Source organism: Silurus aristotelis, assembly GCF_946808225.1.
Source record: "Silurus aristotelis genome assembly, chromosome: 23".
NCBI classification, from domain to species: Eukaryota; Metazoa; Chordata; class Actinopteri; order Siluriformes; family Siluridae; genus Silurus; species Silurus aristotelis.
Genome location: NC_139596.1, coordinates 9,213,900 through 9,235,956, shown reverse-complemented (window position 1 = coordinate 9,235,956; position 22,057 = coordinate 9,213,900). Strand labels below are relative to the sequence as shown.

Genomic DNA, 22,057 nt, shown 5'->3' with positions numbered 1-22,057 from the left:
ATGAGATCAGCACATGGACCAAGTGATAATTGATTTCATATTGTAAACTTGGATAGTGTTGTTTTTACATCAGTATAATTAGCTAAAATGTAAGAAGAGTTAAGCAAGGTGTCTATCAATGGAACTGTAATTACACTGTTTTTTAATGCAAACATTTTATTATTAGAAGCATCCAAGGTGATATATACAGTACAGTGTATATATATATATATATATATATATATATATATATATATATATATATATATATATATATATACATGCAAGATGTGTATAAGGCATGCAAATATATGTAAGACGTGTAAATTGTATCTACACTCGTGCCCAAATAGTATGCAGATAAATAATACAAAAATACAAAAATAAATAAATAAGATATGCCTTGAATCTACAGTTATTTACAGGTATTTCAATTCAATTCCATTTTTTAAAATCCTGTTTTCAACAATGGATGTTAGAATTATAATAGTTATAAATATATATAGAGATAATACACTGGAGGAAGAACTGCATTATGATTACAGGCAGTAAAAAATGTAAAATATGAGACTTTAGTGTCCTAGTGGTGTAGAGTACAGTTGAGTAGGGTGACAGTTGTGGCGTGAATGGACTTGTACCTGTATATGACATTACTTCAGGGTGGGTTACACACAGAAGAAATTAGTTTTTTATCCTTACTATAGTATTCATTTAGAAAAATTTCCAAATCTGTGTGTGAAAGGTGTTTTGTTCAGGTCGCCGATCAGGTACAAATGACTTTAAGGCACAAAAGTGATAGCTTGACTATAGCATTAGCAGAAATAAGGTCTCTGACCAGGAACTCTGAGTCTTCACTGTTCACTTTGGCAAAAGTGCTACCATGTGTTCTCCATGTTCCTCCTCCTCCTCCTCCTCCCAGCGCGCGCTTCACTACTAAAGGACAGAGTGTGACGTAACGACTTGGGCTGCTCTGGAGTTTATTAGCCAGGTCGCGCGAGCCGCCCCCCTCCCTCTCTCTCTCTCTCTATCTCTCTCACACACACACACACACACACACACACACTGTTGCATACACGCGCGCGCGCCTACACACACATATACACACACGCACACACACGAGCACACTCAAACACACACACAAACTCACGCGCGCGCGCGACTCTGTCCGGCCAGCACACGGCTCGGACTCGCAGCTCACGGGCTTTTTTTATTTCTAAAAAAGTAACAAAACAAAAAAACAAAAAAAAAAAACGAAACAGACACCAATCCGAGTGCTGCAAACTTTTTTCCTGCCGCAACCATTCCAACTTTTTAAATCTCGTTGTATTTGTTATATAATAAATATTGTGGCCAAGTGGTAGTCTACAGTTGTTTTATTTTTTTAGTATTTTTTTTTGCTTTCATTTTTTTTCTTTTGGAAACTTTTTTTTCTACAGACTGAAAAACTGAAAGGGAAAAAGACCCACTCGTGATGGACGCGCTGTCATTTAGGTTACTCGTTCTAGTGGCTTTGACCTCAGTCACTTTGGTAAGTCAAAACTTTACAGTTTTCTGGTTGGAGAAAGAAAAAGGGGAACGTTTGATGAAAAGAAAACGGTTTGAGAACTCGTGTGAACGGCCTGAAGCGCGTTTATAGCCTGACAGCAGCCAGCGTGTAGTTTAGCGGACGAATCGGTAATATCGTGTAAACGATAATATCGCCGGTACTTAAAATACTATAATGTCATATTCCTGATTGCTGATCGATATAAAAAAAAATTAAGCAGACATAAATGCGGTCCTGTGGACACTGGTCAGCCAGGATAGTGGTGAATTTCAATTTTCATGTCCTTCAGATAGACAGATAGACAGATAGATAGATAGATAGATAGATAGATAGATAGATAGATAGATAGATAGATAGATAGATAGATAGATAGATAGACAGACAGACAGAAAGTCATTCATTTATTCACTCATTCATTCATTCATTCATTCATTCATTCATTCATTCATTCATTTATCCCAATGAGAAATGTACAATTACAAATAGTCATTATCTGTCGACTTTCTCACTGTGGTCTTCTATTCAAGTCTTAACCATTATTTTATGTTATATACACTTTTCACGTGAAAATGTACACGTTCCAAATGTTTACATTAAAAGTCTAAAGCCATAATACATTTTCAGTGTGAAGTACACTATAGGTACATTTGTAGGTGAAGGGTTCACATTACAAGGTACTAAAGGTGTACATGTGAGTATAATGCAGAAGAGAAAAGGGAAAGGAAACCCTTCTGGTTTAAGGTAGACAGTCAGAGTGTATAGTCGGTAAAAAAATGTTAAACCTAAACTACTCTAAAGAATGTAAATCTTGCCTTCAAATGCATTTCGATCTCTTTAAAACTTTTCCTTTTTTGTTTCAGGCTGGCGAAATGAATAAAGAAGGTAAGTCACAGCGCTTTGATCACTACGATTTAGAAACCTGCACATGCTTTAGTTTGGTCTTTAAGTAATTATGTGAACAGCAACACTGTTGTTGAGAAGTTTAAGCAGCATATAGTTAATCACTCTCAGGAAACTCCTGAGAAAAAAATGGTGGAGTGTAAATGGGTTTATTTGGTTCTATGAGAGCAGGCCGCTGAGAACGAGAACATTTGTGAAAAGAATATAATTTCTAAATGCAATACATTTAAACACTTAAACATTAAGTTTGTAATTTCTAAGATGTATTTATATGAAAGAATAGTATGATATCAGGCAGTTTGGTTTTATCTTTGTAAACTGTGTAAAAGTTAAATGATAACTAAGATTACGTGTCATTAGAACAGCTTAGTAACACAAACTTGGGTTTTATTGGTGGTGGTATATATATATATATATATATATATATATATATATATATATATATATATATATATATATATATATATATATATATATATATATATATATATATATATTATATTTATATACAACATTAACATGTTAGATGTGATACTTCATCTGTATATCATATTTATAGTACATACATATCTGTAAATTACTGTTTATATTCCTATAATACATTTTATTTAATTTATATAAATTATGTAAACACTATATATCCTGCACATGCTGCTATTGCACTTGGTTTGACCCAAACTGCATTTCGTTGCCTTGTACTTGTACATGTATATTGACAATAACGTTGAATCGAATCGAATCGAATCGAATCTAATCTAATCTAATCTTATTGAATTTAATTAAAGCCGCCACATAAGCCGCCACATAAAAAAAAATGGGAGAGTAGCTGAAAGATTAGTTTTTATAATATAAGTGGACTAAAATCAGACATTTAAAGGCATTTAGAAGTCTAAAAAAGGTCCTGCAGGTTAAAACTTAGTCTACTTCATTCAGTTCAGACATGCAAATTCATTATCAAGACAATAAAACTCCTTGACCCAATGCAGCTCAGGTGGGACTCTAGTACATTTTCTAGTACATTTCTCATTAGACATGTTTGTACTAAACAGTAAACAAGACTGCTTTTGTATAAAAACAATAATACATTCACTATTGTAAATATTGAGCACGTTAGTAAACATTACAGGCCTTTTTTGGGTTTATCTGGGAAAGTTGAGTAGGTTGCACACTACCTAATCCTCACACAGAGAGGGACAGAGTTAAAGAGCTAAACAATTCAGTGAGCTTTATAGGCAAGCTATCACTCGTATACCACTCAGATAGATTTTTTATAGACTTTAAAATGCCATTAAATACACCATTTTAAACAATGCTCCATGGAGCTTACTGACCCATATATAGTTTTGGAAATAGACAGCAAGTACAGATGAGCGTGGATTAATAAATAAAAGGTGGCTCTGTTATGCTATGGAAACTTTACCTGGGGTGGTTCTGGCTCACTTGTTTCTTTTATTAGAAATAAATTATTTTTATATATTATTATGCCTTTTTTCTAATAATAAAACTTTTCTATCCTGATGGGAGTGGTCTCTTCCAAGATGGCCCCTCTCTATCAATAGTGCTCACAGAATGGTTAGATGAGTAGGTCAATGATGGAAATGTGCCAGATCTGTGTCCAACTAAGCACCTGCAGAAGATGTGTTTGACCATGCTGAACACTAAGCAGGAGATGAAGCACTATCCGCTTCCTTCCGATTAGCCTAACTGGATTATTAATGAAGCATTCTTCGAAGCACTTTGGTTCCCACTTGGAAGTTTGTGCTCCGTGTGCCAATACCACTAGTACTAATGCCGAGTGTGGAAAAAAAGATAGATCTGATAATAAATGGTAGACAGGGGCTTTGCTATGTATGAGATGAACAGCAAATATTTGTTTTATATCACGATTTAAAAAAAATTAACTTGAAGAATCTTTTAGAGAATACGCATCCAGTGTTGTGTTAGAGATTTGCAGGATTGATGTTGAGGTGTGTTGAAGGGGTTTTGGTGGCTCATTGTGACTTTACACAGTTTAGAATGGGGTTTCATTCATTTGTCTTTTAAATGTCCCACTATAGATTTACTCAGAATTTGACAGCTTTTTTTTTTCTTTGCAAACGTTCCTAAAACCAGACGATGCAGGGAGGCAAAGCATGCAATTAGGTCAAACTTGCACCATGTGCTCGACAATAACATCTGCTTTTATATCCCACATTGCTAAAGGCAAATTAAAAGGCACTCCAACAGTAGGTATTTTTTTGTAGTTTTTTTTTTTTTCTTTTTTTACCTATTTCAGATGCTTACCTGTATTCGAGCCATTGTTTATACATGTGGCAGACCAAGTGTGGTGGAAAATTACTTTGGAATTAGACTGTTTGAGAGCATTAAACATCCTTTGCCTATTAAGTTAACCACAAATGCGTGTCCGATGGAGTACTGCCATATAAATGAAACAGCCAAGCAGTTCAGATAAATTATATAATTACAGACAGCGTTATAGTTATCTTATGTATGTGTTTTTTTCTCTGTTAGAAGGAAATAGGGCCTAGTTAGAGTAATTCCTAAAATGTTTGAGAGTTTTCTCTCTTTAGATTGTAGCCGAATTCAATTTCAGAATTGAAGAGCCGTAAACAAGCGGCAGCCTTTTAATGAATAATGATTTCTGTAGAATGTCCACCTACTGACCTAATGCTTTCTTTCCCTCTCTATGGCATTTCATTAGACTCCTTGAAGAGCCGACTGAAGGAGTATGGTCTGGTCACGCCTATCAGCACTGACTCAGGTGGCCATTTCTTATCGCACCTCCTGTCAGCAAATCACAAGCAGCGTGTCAAGCGCAATGTACCCCATGCCACTGAGCCAGCAGGTGAGAAACTCTTCTTCAACGTCACTGCTTTTGGCAAGGAGTTTCACCTGCGGCTCTGGCCCAACAGAAGGCTAGTGGCACCTGGCGCCATGGTAGAGTGGCATGATGAGATTTTGGTGCCTGGCAATGGCACAGAGAATGACACCCATACAAATAGGATTCTGAGGAGAGAGTTGCTTAAGACGGACTGCAATTTTATTGGGGACATCACCGACATACCTGGAGCATCGGTTGCTATTAACAACTGTGATGGTTTGGTAAGTTTTGACCCAGAGCTATTACTTATATATTATTTGTATATTCATACAGTATAGTCTGCTTATATCTTTATTATTTAATGTGATATAATTTAAAGATAAAATTAAAAGCCAAAACATCCAGATAATTTAAATGCTTAAATGCTGATGTTCTAGTTTCCTACAGTTTCACAAACAATAAGAAGAGTGCGAACAAAAGAAGAAAGAAAGCTCTCAAGAAATATGTTTTTCATTATTGCAAGAGTAGCAAATTTTCTGGCAGGAATAACGCACGAGTCTTTATTTGCAAGCTTGAACATTTGCTAATTCAAGACTATTCATGACATTGATTTATTTATTTTCCTAAGAGTTTTACTCTAGCTCCAGAATATTTCGCAGCGATTACAGAAAACCACACTTTGAGATAAATAATTCCTGTGATAATGCAGTTTATGCGTTTTCGATTTGGTTGTGGATTGCAGAGCTCACGCTCAGTAAGGAGGCTACCTCACTGTTAGACACCCTCTACTACACAAAATATGCTGTCTGCAGACTTAAATTCCACTTTACGCAACATATATCCTCCTTGTAATCTTTATTTTCGCCGCATATGGGGGCAGCATGGTGTTCCACTCACTCAGGCATGCCCAAGGCCTCAAGAGCTTAAACATTATAATTTTTACTGTCTTAGTGACACTAATGATTAACATAGTGGAAAGGCGATCACTGTGCATCTTTGGTTCAACTACATCTGTGGTTGTAGATTATGCGATAATACAATGATGGAAACTCAAATGTTGCCAGCTCCAAAGTGACATTACCCTTTGCTTCTTGTAGGCTGTCAATTACAACCATAATTGTGGAAGATGTATTAAATATAATGATGCTGACATCCAAATCCTAGAAAGAATAGCTCTTTCACTCCACTGTAGTTGAAGTTTAAGTCAAAGCTTACAGAAATTTCCTTGATGTTAATAAAGTACACAGGGCTCCCATTGTGCAGCACTTCATGCCCAGCAACCCCCCATAACAGACACTGGTGCCTTGGGCGGGTGTCCAAATTGATAGCAGAGTTGACTAAACCTCAGGCCATCCAGAATGCTGACAAATGATCTGCTGCTTCCAATCCTCAGGGGTTCAACTAACACCGGGGCAACAGCTCCTTTGCAAAAGTCAAAGGGGCTTTTAGAGGAAAGGAAAAACATGTGTTTATTAGAAACCTTATTTATGTAAGATCAATAATGATCTTTTATTGATCTTTTTTTTTTTTTTTACTATTTTCATAAAATTCCTTGCCATAAATCATAGGTGGTGTGTGATCATCTAATAAGTTCTGGCTCCCTTTATAAAGATTATTCCAATGAATTATTGGTTAATTAGCTTAACCTTATGGTGAAAATATGTGGGAAAGCTTTACCTAAAGAAAATTTGGAACATGGCAAAATCTCAAGCAAAATCTCTAACATGGTATTAAAATTCTCAGACAATTTCGCACACAATCAATTGGATATTTATTAAAATGAGAAAGAATATAATGAAGGAGCTGTACTTTCTTTCTGTGTCCTTTTGAATTCTGCCTTATTTAAGAAAAAAATACTGGTGTATATAAAAAGGTGTAAAAGCCTTTAATTAACGATTTTATGCAATTCTAACTGAAAAGGCAGCATATCGTTGTAGATTTAAGTATTGTTTTTAGTGTATCTTTATCTCTTTATGTTGTTCATAAAATGATGCATCAAATATGTGTTCTTTCTGGCTTCTTGAGAGCAGCATAGCAATAATAAAACATGTGTTTCTTATTGAGTATCTTTAACAGCAAGGGTTTTCTATGACCTTACCAGAATTGATCAGCTTTAAGAAAAGCCACAGCCATCCCTGAGCCTCAAGATGTAATTATCAGAAATGTAACCATACTAGAAAATCCTCTAAAGCCCAAATAGTCTGTTAATGTTTTACCACCCCAAGCACATCCTAAGAAACTGGATCGAACAGTGAACATTGTCGGACAGCCTTTGATGTTAAGTGGCCCTCTATTTTTACTAGGTGTGTGTTTCAATGGTCTTAATTAGAGCTGCTGCAGGTCTGGAAGTCTTTATGCGTAGTCTCGGTTCTAGGGCCTGTGAAGTCTGTGGGAGCATGGTGGAATGACCTGATCCCCTGTGGAGGAAAGGCAGAAGGAGGAGTGGACTTGCTCACATGAGATAAGCATGACTTTGGCCTGTGAACATTCCTTCCAACAAGGGAGGAAAGATGAATCTTTAGAATGATCACGTTTGGCAATGCTATGCAAGTTCACGGTACTGTAGATAACCCTGGTAGTCGATATGCACAAATGTCTGACGAATGAATGCAAGAATCAAACTTTTAGACACTAAAACTTTTGTCTAGTAATAAATCAACATGTCTAGACTGTGGTACATTATGGTGAAAAGTATGTGGATTCCTAAGCATATAACCTATAAAGTTGTTACCAGCTGTTGTCACAAAGTCTAAAAAGCATCTTTTTGGGACGGATTGGAACAGCAACAAAAATACCAGGCATTCTTGCTCCCCAGCATCTTGCATACTTACCTCTAAATAGAGATAAATACCAGATAACCATGGTTAATTTTTTTTGTGTGAAAACTTTCATAGAAAAGTGTAGCCTGTTGTAGCAGTAAATTGGGAGCAACTCAAAATCAATTTCCATGTTTTTTTTGATGGGATGTTTAATATTCTTGTGTACTAGTCCAAGACACAAATGAAATTCAGTCACCCTGATTTATTTGAAAAAGACATTACAAAAACAGTGAAAAACTAAAAAGCATCATAGACGGTGCCAGTTATACTTTAATTGGCATGTTCGTGATTTCTATGGAAATGGTCATGCTTATATTACTCAGTCTTGCGCAGAATATCTAATATGAATACTGGTCTTTTGGCAGAGCTTCACACAGGCTGCTGGCCTCATGCCACAATTCTTGTCCTCACACACAATTTTGCTTTACTAATGAGTGGAGCCAAAGCTCTTTAGCACAATGTCTTTTTACATGTCTGCAGCATTTGGTGTGTTTCAGATCCATGCACCAATGGAACAAGCCCTTTGAACTCTTTTTTGCTTCTTAGCCCGGTTCATACCTAGCATTCCTCTCAAGGTGGACAAAGAATACTGTGTTAAAAATCATTACTGATTTAATATCTTTTTTTTTTTTTTTTTGGAGTGCATCTGCCGGTTCATGAAGTTATTATTTCGAAAATTTTACCTTGCTCAGGTGGATTGTGAATGGAGAACACTGCTAGTTACTCTGACATGTTATGCTAAACAGCTTGCAAAATCCTCATAGGTGTGCTACTACAGCTTATGTCAAACTACACAACTTTTAAAGTAAGTTTTCCTTGCTGCCTGACTGTTCATTTAATGATGTGTGTCCAGGATGCTGTCAAGTGCATGAGTCATTGAAGTGTGTTTTTTGTAATAACACACTTAAATTTGTGCCTTTTGAACTTGATTCAATGGACAATACATTGCAAATGAAATGATTGAGTTTGAATGCAGAGGAGTAATATCTGTCTGCATGAAGCTAAAAAAAAAACAACTGATAAGAAAATCTACGATTTCAATGAGGCTTCATTAAGACTGAGCAGTGGGCATAGAATTCTGTGGATAAAATTCATAGACTCCTACTGTCTATATCTTTGCTGCATGGCACTACTGATGATTGGCTGTGATTTGATGGCCTTACTGACCTACATTATCTTTAACCAGAAAATGCTGCCTCAACTACAATTTTCATTGTTATATTACAATATACATAATATTCACCTAGTATGAGGAGTGCTGGTTGTAAGATTCAAAAGGCAGTCTCTAAAGGGTGGAAAAAGGAAATTAGGACTTTTGATTGAAAGGTCATGAGATCAAATCCTAGCACCCAGAAGCAGCAAAGCCCTTAATCTTAAAAGTGCTCAGTTTTATAAATTAAATAATCGTAGGTCGCTCAGAATAAAGGTGTCTGCTTTCAGTGACTGGATTTTCAAATATTCTTTGTATTCATTTGCCTGCTTTAGTTTCTTGAATGAGCAACATACAGTACACAAGGTATCTAAGAATTTAATTTTGCTTTCTTGTGTGCAGTTTCAATGCAATAGAATGTTGACATTATAGACCAACTGATAACGTGTGGTTGGGGCTGTAATGCCAAATAGACCCCGGAGTTTAGGAACCCTGACTTTCGTTTCATTTTGTTTTTGACAAATTTTAAATCTGTTGGTCTGAAACGTTTGTTTTCGCCGGATTCTAATTATGTTTTCTATCTTTATGAGATAAGCTAATATGAAGCTCAATAAGATTTTAATAGCTTAAATCAACTAGTAAAGCCCCCATGCTCAGTGATTACCATGGGAAGAGAAGTTTATACAAATAAGCAGGTTTTCTGTCTAGTGTGTCAAATTATGATTATGGAAGTATTTTCATATTTGATGGCCTATCCACCTATTTGTCAAATTCTTAGTTGTTTTTCATAATTTTTTGTAAGTTTTATATGGTGGCATTATAGTTGATAATACATTACACCACTCAGCACTGTATATGGCACTGACCCATCAGTTTTAAACACTTCCAAGCTCTAGTTCTAAGCTGTGTGGTACACCTTATTTTACACTTTGATAAAGTGCTGTACCTGAGGTTATGGAACATTGGGTAGTGTGTATATATATATATATATATATATATATATATATATATATATATATATATATATATATATATATATATATATATATATATATATATATATTTATTTCTTTTCTTTTTGTTTTTTTTCCACCTGTCTCGCATCTACAACTCGTACCAGTGTATGAACTTTATGAACTTTTTAGGTTTTATGTAAAGGTGTTCCAAAGTGAACTCGAAAAACCCAGCCATCTGGAACGAACACATTTTCCCCTGCAAATTTTGGCTCAGTTCAATGGCTCTTTTCAAGGACTAAAGCAGGTAAAGTTTTGGATCATAGGAGATTGTATTCGTACCTGTAGCAAAAAAGAATATCTGATCTGAATTAGTTTTGGATGTATGCCACAGTGAATGTTACCTGTTATCTCACTCAAGGGATGAGTGCTCTTCGAGTTCCTCAGTGTGAATTTATAACAGTGAGAATCGATTCACTCTTTGTATTTTCTAAAAGGCAGCTGCACTTTGATCCAGCGCTTCAAAATGCTCTATAGAGAATTATGATATTACAGTACTAGGTTACTGATTTCTTTTCTAAATTTCACATATTTGAACATTTCCATCCTTTGGCTTAGGGTCAGCTTCCTACCTCACATCTGATAGGATATTTTGTGTTTCTTTAAGCTCACATATACAGAATGTTGAGATGTAGCAAAAAGGTTTTCTTTAAAGGAACGAACTGGAGCCAGTTACTTCCCCCATCCAAGCACGACCGGGCACAAAAGTCGTATTCACTAATAGTTACTGATGTAGCCTGTTGATTCAGCCAAGAAGCTTGCGTGTTGCAGAAGCCTGACCTCTGAGCTGTTTTGGTATATGGTTTGAGGTCCAGGAAAGGAGATGCCTGAGGATATGCGGTGGCAAGCTACTTCTTTAATTTAGCTTCAGCATAAACCAAGCAGAAGTAGGTCTAGCCGTGTACTTTGGCCATCTTTATTGATATATTTTTGTTTCAACAGAAATGACCTTTCCAAACTTTAGAAGAGCCCACATTTTCTGTTGTCATTGCCCTGGACATTGGGGCCCATTCACCCAATGAGTCAGTTTTATTTTCAGTTAACCAGTGAGGGTCAGACACCTCTCAGAGCGCTGGGTAAATGTTTGCTCTTTTTTTTTTCCCTTGACAACACAAAAAGACATGAATGCGCCAGACTTGATTTGATGTTGTCTTTTCAAATGGGAATTAAATGAAGTTACAGTTAAAGTTTACACTGCTATTTGGTTGTTTAGTTAAAGTATGTTTTCTGGCCAATGATATGTTTTTGGTGTTGAACACTAGGAATGTGGAAGATTCTCAATAACCCTTTTAAAACAATGCGCCTGCAACATGTAGTTAAATGCATGAATGATGGGATCTTAAGTATTTTACTACAACTTGCTTATTATGAAATAAAATTCCCACCTTTTTTGTAGAGAGAAACAACTTCTTTCTCTCTCCGTGGGGTTGGACATCTTTTTGAAAGAAATTAGTCCGTAATTTTTTTATTTCTTTTGCTTAAAGTTCCTTTTTAAGGAAGGATGAAAAGGGCAGGTAATGATGACGAAGGTTTGCACACTTTTCTAAACTAAATACGCCTTTAAACGCGGCGGGTGAAAGGTAGCAGTGTCTTAGGCTGAATCCACGCTTTTTTTCCGAAGGTGGTAGCGTCTTTTTTTAAAATTGCGTTCATACCGGCTCCTTAAAAGTTTAGACTGGAGGGCTGTCTTAGAAAACTGGACCCCTTCAGCTGAATCCCATATGTTTGTCTTGGCTACAGTTGGCTGTCTGCTTGGCTAGCCCTGATGCTGGGGATATTAAACTGATGGAACACAGGACTCTTGATCTCTTTTTTTAAAGACTGCTATTTAGGCAATGCAAAGTTTTGTTAAGCCACCTGCTTTTGTCTGCTACATGAGCCAAACACCTTTTTATGCCACCTGAGTTGACAACAGGGATATCCACCTGGTGGAATGCATCTGTCAGTGGATTTATTCCTGATAAGATCCATTTTAGTTGGATTAGGAAGTGCTCAACACTATGCATGGTTTATCAATTAATTGCAATGCTTGTATTACAGTCATTTCTGCAGCATGTGCACTCACTAAGCAGTATATGGTATGCTAGGCATGTGTGTCTTGCTCTGCGCTCATCCCTGTTTTAAAGTGGTTGCAAATGCTAAGCAGATTGCATATAGTATCTTTGCGGTCTTGTAGATATGACTGGAAGCTGCCTTTTTATATTATAATGGTAGGTGGATGTAAAATCCAGAAGGGAGTCGAGTATTAAGCAGCAAGTCGACTCATTTTACCTGACATGACCAGGCTGAAAATGGTTCGGTTATCAATAACGGGTTGCATGAAAGGAACAATCACTTTCTTATCTTGTTCTTTTAGCAGCTCTTTTCCAAAATCACATGACAAATTCATCCTTAGCCCTCTACTAATCAAACTATTAGACATACCTGCTGAGAGAATAATAAGAACAATTTAGAACAAGAATATTCGAGGCAGTTACACTCCCAACATCACAGTTATGCAGCGACCAAGAAAAGTGCATACCAAGTAGTCTTGATTCATCTTTGCAAACCATTAGCACGAGCTTTATGACGGAGTATCCCCGAGGAGGTATTCCCAAGTAGGCCAAGCTCATCACGGCATCTCTTAAATGAAATCTACTTATCTGTCGAATTCATTTAAAAGGATACACAAAATATAATTCAGTCTAACGCGCTGAAACGTGCGACTGGTAGTGTATAAGCTTCTGAAAGCATTAATCTAATTTGGACGTCTTTCGGGTTAAAAATAAACCAGACATTAATTACACTGTTTGCTTTTCCAAAACCACGCGAACAGTAGCTGCAGACACTCTGGTCAAATCAGTGTGTTATTACATAAATGGTGAAAATGTCTGTCTTGGATCTTATTGGCGGAATGTCTCCTGGATAGACTGCCATAGTGAAAGACAAATTACTTATAATGTCTTTTATAACATTTATTATAAATGAGACAACATTTAAAGATTATTCTTACAGCCTGGACAATCCCAAACTGAACTGGCCTTGTTCTCCTAAAAATCATAATATATACCCAAGCACAAGACAGTTTAGATACACATTTTCATGTTCACCGGTACACAACCCTACAAGTACAACTCTATAATATTACGGTCATAATATATATATATATATATATATATATATATATATATATATATATATATATATATATATATAGATATATATTACATGTACATATAATGTACATAATGTATTATATATACTATGGTAGCATAAAGTATGTGCCTTGAATTGTAATACGTGCCAGTGGGAAGTTCTAAATCTCTACATAGACATCAGCAGAGGAATATCTCGCTTACTGACCGTCCTTTCATACAAATACCTGATAACAAATTTGAAAACAACAAAACAAAACTTGTTTTCTTTTGCATGTCCACAGCCAAAAAAAATTAACATTTACTTCATATTGTTGTACTCGGATAATAAACTGTGATACTACTTTATTTTGACTTATTTTATATTGTATGCATTTATATTCAGAGCAAGCAGAAGTTACCATCCCAATAATATAAAGCTAATAACTGATGCTTAATATTTATTCTTATATTTGTTTCATACTAATGCCAAGATAGTAATTATTTAATACTTTTTTTTTTATTTCACATGCTAATGGCATTTTTGCAGTGAAAGGGTTGGATTGAGGATTTCAGATAATTGAATACTGCTTTGAAATTTATTTGTCTCTGAATATTTTTGTATATAGAGTTTGGAATTTTTGCTGGAATATACAGTAACAAGTAATAAGTTACAAACGGTATACAAATATACAACTCCAGGTGAGACTTTATTGTCACCTACATCCTTCAGTATTTTGGTATGGATTTAACTTAGTGCTATACAAGCTCCAAACTTTTGCATGGGGTCATTTATCTATGACCTTTATATAATTTGCAGAATATCATAAGTAGGTGTAAGAGAAAGCCACAAGCCTGTTGCTTTTTTGTCGCGCTTTAGGAATTGAGTACATGGATATCTGCGGCACAGAAAAAGCTTTTAAATGTCAAGGCTAAAGGTAGCTCATGTCTGCCATGTTATGAAATGCATTGTCCTGCTGTTAAAGCCAGTATTTTCAGCTTTAGATTGACTGTTTCACTTTTGTTTCAAGAATTTGCTGATATTTACTGGAATTCATTCTTTCACCTACCCAGGGAATGATTCAGATGCCAATGTCACACAACCCTTAAGCTTAATTAATCCACTCGAGAGTGTTCTCTCTATTTTAATTATTTTTTTGTATCAAAAAATACCGTAGGTGATTGAAACCAAAGAATAAAGATTTTAATTCCACAGGCTACAGGACTTATGTTCAAAATGCCTGTTGCTTATGCAGATTAGTGAAATGATGGTTTTTTTTTTGTAACTTTCTTTTCCGAAGCCATTTTCAGCTTTGGCACGTTTGACAGATGATAGATTGATAGATGCCCCTAATGTAAGTATTTTGTTAGCAAAATGCAAAGCAGCTTACTCAGAGAAAAGAAGTATATACTTCCTCTTAATCCTTACAATGTACAGTACAATCAGTGTTTTAGAGTAAACAGGCTTTTTTTCTTTCTAATGCTGTGCCCAGCCATGTTGACTTGACTACACTCTGTAAACAGGGAAGGAACTTCGATCTGAAAAGAAGACCTCAAGTTGATCTTCCTTAGTTATAGTTGTATTTCATATCATTAGAGATGTGGACCCGATTTACTCTGTCACACTGTAACACGACAAGCTACATCAAATAGTCATAACAGTTTTATTCTTTATTTTTATTTTTACTCTGTATTTTTCATTTTTTAACTGCATTATGGAAAAACTACAAATTGAATTATAATTGGTCCTAAAAATTTATTTGTTTATCTAACAAAATTGCAAGCTTTAATCTAGATATCGTTTTGCACACACAAGATTTAACTTTTGTGCTGAAGTCACACACAACGTGTGTCCACAGCGTGACTAAAAATTTTCTTGTTTTTCCAAGTTGCACTTGCACTGACTTCCACAGCGCCCCTTGCACCCAATTTTTTTTTTAAAATACAATACAAACAGGTCTAGTGGTTAAGATGCAGCGCTCCCACCGCTGCGACCCGGGTTCGATTCCCGGTCAGGGAACCATCCCCAGCCACTCTTAGTGCCGGTCCCAAGCCCGGATAAATTGGGGAGGGTTGCGTTAGGAAGGGCATCCAGCGTAAAACATGTGCCAAATCAAACGTGCGGAGGATCCGCTGTGGCGACCCCTAACGGGAGAAGCCGAAAAGAAACTTACTTACTTTTTACAAACAGTAAAAATTCTGTGCTGGAAACACTTAGAGATCTTTTTTTTGCCTTTCAAATTCATGCCTTTTTCTGCATTGTAGGCATGAATTAGATGAATTAGAATCACTTTCAGATGCCCAGTTCTTGAACTGCCTGACTTCCAGTGAGTCAATTAAGGTCTAACGTGTTTTTTTTTAAATTAAATTCTCAAACTCTGTGACTAGAAGCGTGTTGAAATTTTTGGATATGACACAGTTATTATTTAGAATTTTAGTAAAAAAATAAATAATAAATAACATTAAAAAATACCGTTCATTAATATGCACAAATAGCTAAAAAAAATCTAATTTAAAAATAGAAATAAAATTGCTGCAGAGCTTCTTTTCACTGATGAATCAATAAAATATGCCCAACTGTTGCATCCATGATTTTGAAGAACACACATGTTAGCACTAAGAAGGCCAAGCCTCTGATGAGGAGAAAGCTGGAATCTGAAGAAGAGAGAGAGTGAGAGAGAGAGCGAGAGAGAGAGAGAGAGAGTCAGAGTCTTCTAGCACATTCCAGAGCACAGCTCTGAGAGGCTGGACTGTGTACATGAGTACATGAGGCCGGTTGTGGGGTTTGAGGCTCTGGCTAAAAGAGCTGCTTTAAAAGTGCAAAGAGGTCAGTGCATGCACACACACATTCTTACACACACACTTTGACACATACATACTTACTTTCCAGGCTGGAAACACACCCAATGACATTGAGATACTCACCTGAGGGGAACATTTGCATGACCATACTGTCCTTTCAATATTAGCATTATGATGCAAGCATGTTGACACGAATGAACAAAAATAGAATCAGTAATAATTTTATTACCACTGCAAAAAGAGCCATTGGAAACAGTCTATTATCTGTAACATTTGTGTGTAAAAAAATGAAACATTAATAATAATCTCATATATACACATATTTGGGAGTGTCTACAGAAAGGCTGACCATATGGTGGAAAAGTGAGAAAAGCTGGAAAGAAAGAGAGAGAGAGAGAGAGAGAGAGAGAGAGAGAGAGAGAGAGAGAGAGAGAAGAAAAAATAATTCTCACACTTCTCACTTTCACAAACACGTGAAAACAGTTCTGAGTAAAAATAAAATAAAAAAAAAGAAAACTGTCCCTTTCTAAAACTTTAATACACCCTGATAAATGCTACTGACCATATTATTGCTTATAAAGTTCAACTCTGCTTCAATGGGAAAGGGTTTAACTGCACCTCATTTTTTCAAAGATTAATGTAAGTTGTTGGAGTAAAAGTTTCCATTGTTTAAACTTGAACTTGCTCATCAGGAGTGAGAGTTATCTGTCCAAACCTCTGTATGCAGTGCATCCCTGTAGCAAAGCTGAATGCCATGTTTATGTTTTTGTTCCCTAAAGGCTGGCATGATCCGTGCGGACTCTGATGAATACTTCATTGAGCCCCTGGAGCGTGGCACGCAGAAGTATGAGGAAAATGGGCGAGTGCACGTAGTGTATAGAAGATCCGCTCTTCTGCAAACGCCTTCGGACATCTCAGTGGACTACGAACCTCCTGGTGGGTGCCCACAATTTTATCAAATACATGCTTTTTTGTTTGTTTGTTTGTTTATTTTCTCAAAGAAAAAAAGGTAAAGGACATTTACATTTATGGCATTTGGCAGACGCTCTTATCCAGACCGATTTACAATTGATCTCATTCATACAACCGAGCAGCTATGGGGTTAAGGGCCTTGCTCAGGGGCCCAGGGATGGCAGCTTGTTGTGGCTGGGATTTGAACTCACGACATTCAGATCCAAAGTCCAATGCCTTAAACATTAAGCTACCACCTCCCACAATGGGGGATCATCTTGTGTTTTATTTTGCAACAAGTTTTTTAGCCTTGATTTTCGAATAAGGTTTTTTCGTTTTTTGTTTTCACAAAAGGACTGGTGAGCTCTATATATCATTACATATGTTTAGATTTTGCCACTGGCTCTCAGAGCTTTTGGAATTGATGGCTGAGTTTCAGCTCATACTCACAATCAGGTGCAATCAAAATGTGCGATACCCCCTGGTACGCCAACTTCTTGGGTCATATCAATCTGAAGCCTTTTGTGCTTAAGACTTATTGCCAAGCAAACTATTTTATCGAATTCTCGCACTTCATTCCATCACGCAAATGGTTCCACTGCACTACTTCAGGCTCCTTTATTAGCAGTCTAAAAGCATTATATTTTGAGTGCATGAAGGAATTGTTATATTGAACGCGGAATTTGGACTTGCGTGGAATGCAGAAAACATGACTATAACATGAAAAACTAGCTATAAATTAGGAATCATTCTATAAACTGTTTAAAAAAATATTCAGTGTTTGCAGGCCAACGCTTTATAGCTAAAAGAATCTTTGGTTTGACTGTATACAGAATAATCTGGACTCTAGTACTATTGAGTATAGTATTTAAAGTATTTCTGTGAAAAGGTTTATGATTCTAGTGAACATGTGGGAAGCTCACTCTCCACCCCTTTACATTCACTAAGGGGTGAACGCTTGTCTGCTGGTTGGGGTTGCTATAGCAAAGAGGTGGAGTGCCATTGTGCCATTATTAGAAGCATCCAGGAATGGGAAATGATTACCCACTCTGTTCTGGTTGCTTGGAAATTCTGTTCCTTTTATTTTTTTTACAGTCTGACAACAGGGGTCTTTCTCTCGGCTTTGCCAACGTTGTGCACTCCCACTGTCATCAACCGTCATAGGATATACTTTAAGGTCCACCAGCCCTGAGCAGTTCATCCATTTTTTATGTGAATTTTGTAAAAAAAAAAAAAAAAACAGCCGTTTTTCCCCTACATTTAGTTCCTAATTAAAGTCAAAGTCAAACAAAGGAATTAAACTCCATCTTGTAGTTAATAAGTAATGATTCAATACACTCCAGTTTACTACTGATCCAATAAGTTTCAGTTCATCACTGATACGGTCTAGTTCAATCCCGATTCACTGTAAATCAGCGTTAAAATTCTTCACCAACAAGCGATTCTTCACAGCAGACCGCCTTCACAGATTTTGCAAAAGACACCATTTCTGGTAACTTGCATTTTTTGACATCCCTAGTGCTTTGTAGTTATTTGTGATCAATAGTTCATTGACAGATAGTTCTATTGAAACAAGACACTGCCTACTGTACGTTCTACAGCAACTGCAGCAAGATCTCTCTTGAACAACTCAAGCCTGTTTAAAAGTGGTATAGAATATGTCCATTGAGTATTTTGCAACACTGATCTGGCTTTGGCCCGGGGAACATGTCGGCTGAGTACAGTAAGTCAGTAGACTTTAAAAAAAGGAAACTTTTAGATGTGCGTTGTTCGAAAGCTTGCCATGGAGGTTAAGCCATTGCCTTTTTTTGACCTCATGCTGTTTAAAGAAGCCCCCCCCAAACATGCTAACAAAGGAAGGAATGCCATAAGCACCAGTTAGCCAATTTCTCATTTGCATAATGTAAACTAAATTTTTTTGGCATTTGTGTTATCCATAATTAAAATGTTTTTTCTTCACAGAATATATTTCATGAAATGAAAGGTTAAAATGTAATATTTTAGAGGATGTCAAAATTATTTTCTGTGCATTAGGATGAATGCGTTAGTCTACTTCACTTCCCACGTCATTAACAGCAGCATTTTTATTTACGTCTGCAGACTGTAGACACTGTGTGAGACTCGGTAATGCATCTGCTGAATGGGTAGTGAATGAGTGCGCTTATGTGTTATGACCTTCGCTGTATATTTCAAAAAGTAGTGGTGGGTCAGTGATTAAGGTGTTGAGCGAGCGATCTGAAAATCGTGAGTTCAGATCCCAGCACCTCTAGATACTGGGGCGTGATCCCTGTACTGATGTACCAATTGTATGTTGCTTGGGATAGAAATAAGTCTGTCAAATGAGTAAGGTGTATATTCATGCACAGAAATGCCCTTCTGGAGAGTAAGGTTGCTGAGTTAAACTATAAATCTAGAGCTTTTTATATGATTTTCTGAACTGTGTGCATAAACAATATATATTTACCATTTATTTACTAATAATATGCACCAGGGTTTTCTTAGTAATGGCAATCATTCTTCCTGCATGAGATATCTGTCTGTGATGCGACGCTCTGTTATAATGAGTTTCTGCATAATACTCACATATCATAACGTCATAATGATGGCATTAAGAGATAAATTGATTTACGTAGGACACCACTGAAGGAGTATTTGAGAAACGCATAGTCCGCCACTGCTATCTGGATTAATATGGACGTACGCTCAGCCCCTCTCTCAGATACTTCAATAAACCCATTGCAGGGCAAATGAATAATAATCAAACAAACACTGCTCTTGTCTGAATCTGGTTTGGCATTTTCTTCATCCACAAAACCCCTCAGAGATCAAGAGCGAATATTATCAGCAGTGTAACAGTTCCCGTTTGGTATAAATTGCAGCCTTATAGTGGAATAAGTGCCTCATCTTGTCTCAACATGCCTGGTCTGTTCACAGTTCACTGGACATGCCTTAAGTAGACGTGCTTAACAAGAAGAAGCAACAATTACCAAGAATGACAGCATAGAATCAGCTACACAGCACTGGAAATTGCACATTTAACATGCTGCAGTCACCAAAGGCTTTTAGCAGGGGTCAATTTAAGATGTTAGATTAACAGCGAGCATAAGGAATAGTGCGGATAGTTCAAGAAACCCTTGAGAATTCCTGTCCGGTGTATCCAGCAAAGCATACAGCTGTAGTGATCGAGCGGATTTGTTCTCAGCCACAAAGTGCCCTCGGAAGGGAAGATCTGGATTTGGCCCAGAAAAAAAATAAAGTGATTTATATTTGTCACACATCTGTGTTAGACTGAGCCAGGGCTGCCGAGCTGGGAGGAATTTGGTGAGCTAACAGAGTTGAAGAAGCAGAGAACTATACAAATTGTTGACAAGTGAAGAAAATCTAAACAGATTTATACCAAATGAATCCTATTTATTATGGTGAACATCTTTCGAAATAGCAGGTTCATCGGGGCACCCTGGGGAGTTATAATGAACTGTGGACAAAGAGGACTTAAGACTGTGACTGACATTAAGCTACTTATCTGTGCACACATTACACCTGCACTTTTATCTGGCTTCACAGCTGAAATAGGCTCAAACAGCCGCATGCAGAGCAGATTCTCACGGCAGCTCCTCAGCTTTTAAATTCAGTTCATTTTCATTTGCATTTTACAACTGATATCGGCACATGGCAGCCGGTAGGTCGGTTATTAGTTTGTAAAAAAAAAAAAAAAAAAAAAAGTGTGTACGGTTATTGCAATTATTGGATAATTGTTTATCCCTGATAAGTTCCCTGGTGGTCTAGTGGTTAGGATGCGGCGCTCTCAACGCTGTGGAACCAACCCCAGCCATTAGGGTTGCACAAGTCTTAGTGCTGGTCCCAAGCCCGGATAAATGAGGAGGGTTGCGTTAGGAAGCGCATCCAGCATAAAAACATGTGCCAAATCAAACATGCGGATGGTCCGCTGTGGCGACCCCTAACGGGAGAAGCCGAAAGAAAGTGTATCCCTGATAAGCGAGCTAGTAGCGACTGTGGCAAGGAAAAACTCCCTGAGAAGACATGAGGTAGAAACCTTAAAAGGGACCAGATTTAAAAGGGAACCAGTCCTCATCTAGGATTAACCGAATGTCTATTCATTGCAGTTCTATTGTTGAGCTGTGCGGTAATAAGTGCTTAAATGCAGAACGGTTCATGCAACCCATGGTCCTTAGAACTTGTAGTAGACTGGGGATATTCATTACAGTCCAAATGTATCAACAAGTTCTTGAGTCTGAATCTGTAATCCTAAGAATCTGAAAGGTCGTGTGTTGTAGCTGTTGTAGGGGTTATTAAAAAATTGCTGTGTCGATGGAAAGTTGGTGTTTAGCCATAGCATTGCAACATCGAGCCTGATTTATTGAAATGGAGAGGTCCATATTTATTCATAAATCATTCACACAATAAGTATTTGATCATGTAAATCCATAACTTTGTTTGTTTCCATTCTGTAAATTCTCAGAATTGTATATTGTATAAGCATTGTATACTTTTGATAGTATAATTAGACAAACTCAGTTTGAGGTCTTACCTCAACTTATTGATGCAAATTGATGTTGTTGTGCACTGTCTAGCTTGTTTATTTGAATTGCACATACAAATGTAGTGACAATTTTGTACAGCCCGAGAGTTTCATATCATTGACACAAAATAAAGCGGTTCAGAAAAACTCTTATAAATTATTAGAGAAAGCAAGCGCTTTTTCGGTGAAATAAGTAATTGCACTCTTTATGCGGTAGTACTAAGTATTATGCACTTTATGTGGCGAGGACACTTACTAGTCCTTTGCTCTGTGTTTTTTCTGTTATGTAGCTTTATGTTGTTTTATGAGGCACCAGGGTTCTGGAGGAATCATTTTACTGTGTACTGCGTCAGCTATATATGGTTGAAATGACAATAAAAGCTTCTTGACTTGAATAAGCACAAAGAGGTAGGGGACATGCTG

At 36.8% G+C, this 22,057-nt stretch overlaps 1 protein-coding gene across 2 annotated transcripts in view; it reads left to right on the top strand.

Moving 5' to 3' along the window:
• The first annotated feature begins 1,022 nt into the window (after positions 1-1,022).
• Positions 1,023-22,057, top strand: part of adamts3 (ADAM metallopeptidase with thrombospondin type 1 motif, 3) — an 82,113-nt gene continuing 61,078 nt past the window's right edge. The window contains exons 1-4 of one of the 2 annotated variants that reach the window (XM_083526805.1): positions 1,023-1,507; positions 2,386-2,407; positions 5,127-5,527; positions 16,923-17,079. In XM_083526805.1, coding sequence (XP_083382931.1) covers positions 1,451-1,507; positions 2,386-2,407; positions 5,127-5,527; positions 16,923-17,079 — 637 coding nt within the window. In that variant the 5' untranslated portion in view covers positions 1,023-1,450. The remainder of the gene's footprint in view (positions 1,508-2,385; positions 2,408-5,126; positions 5,528-16,922; positions 17,080-22,057) is intronic. The other variant, XM_083526806.1, reaches the window with a different exon arrangement.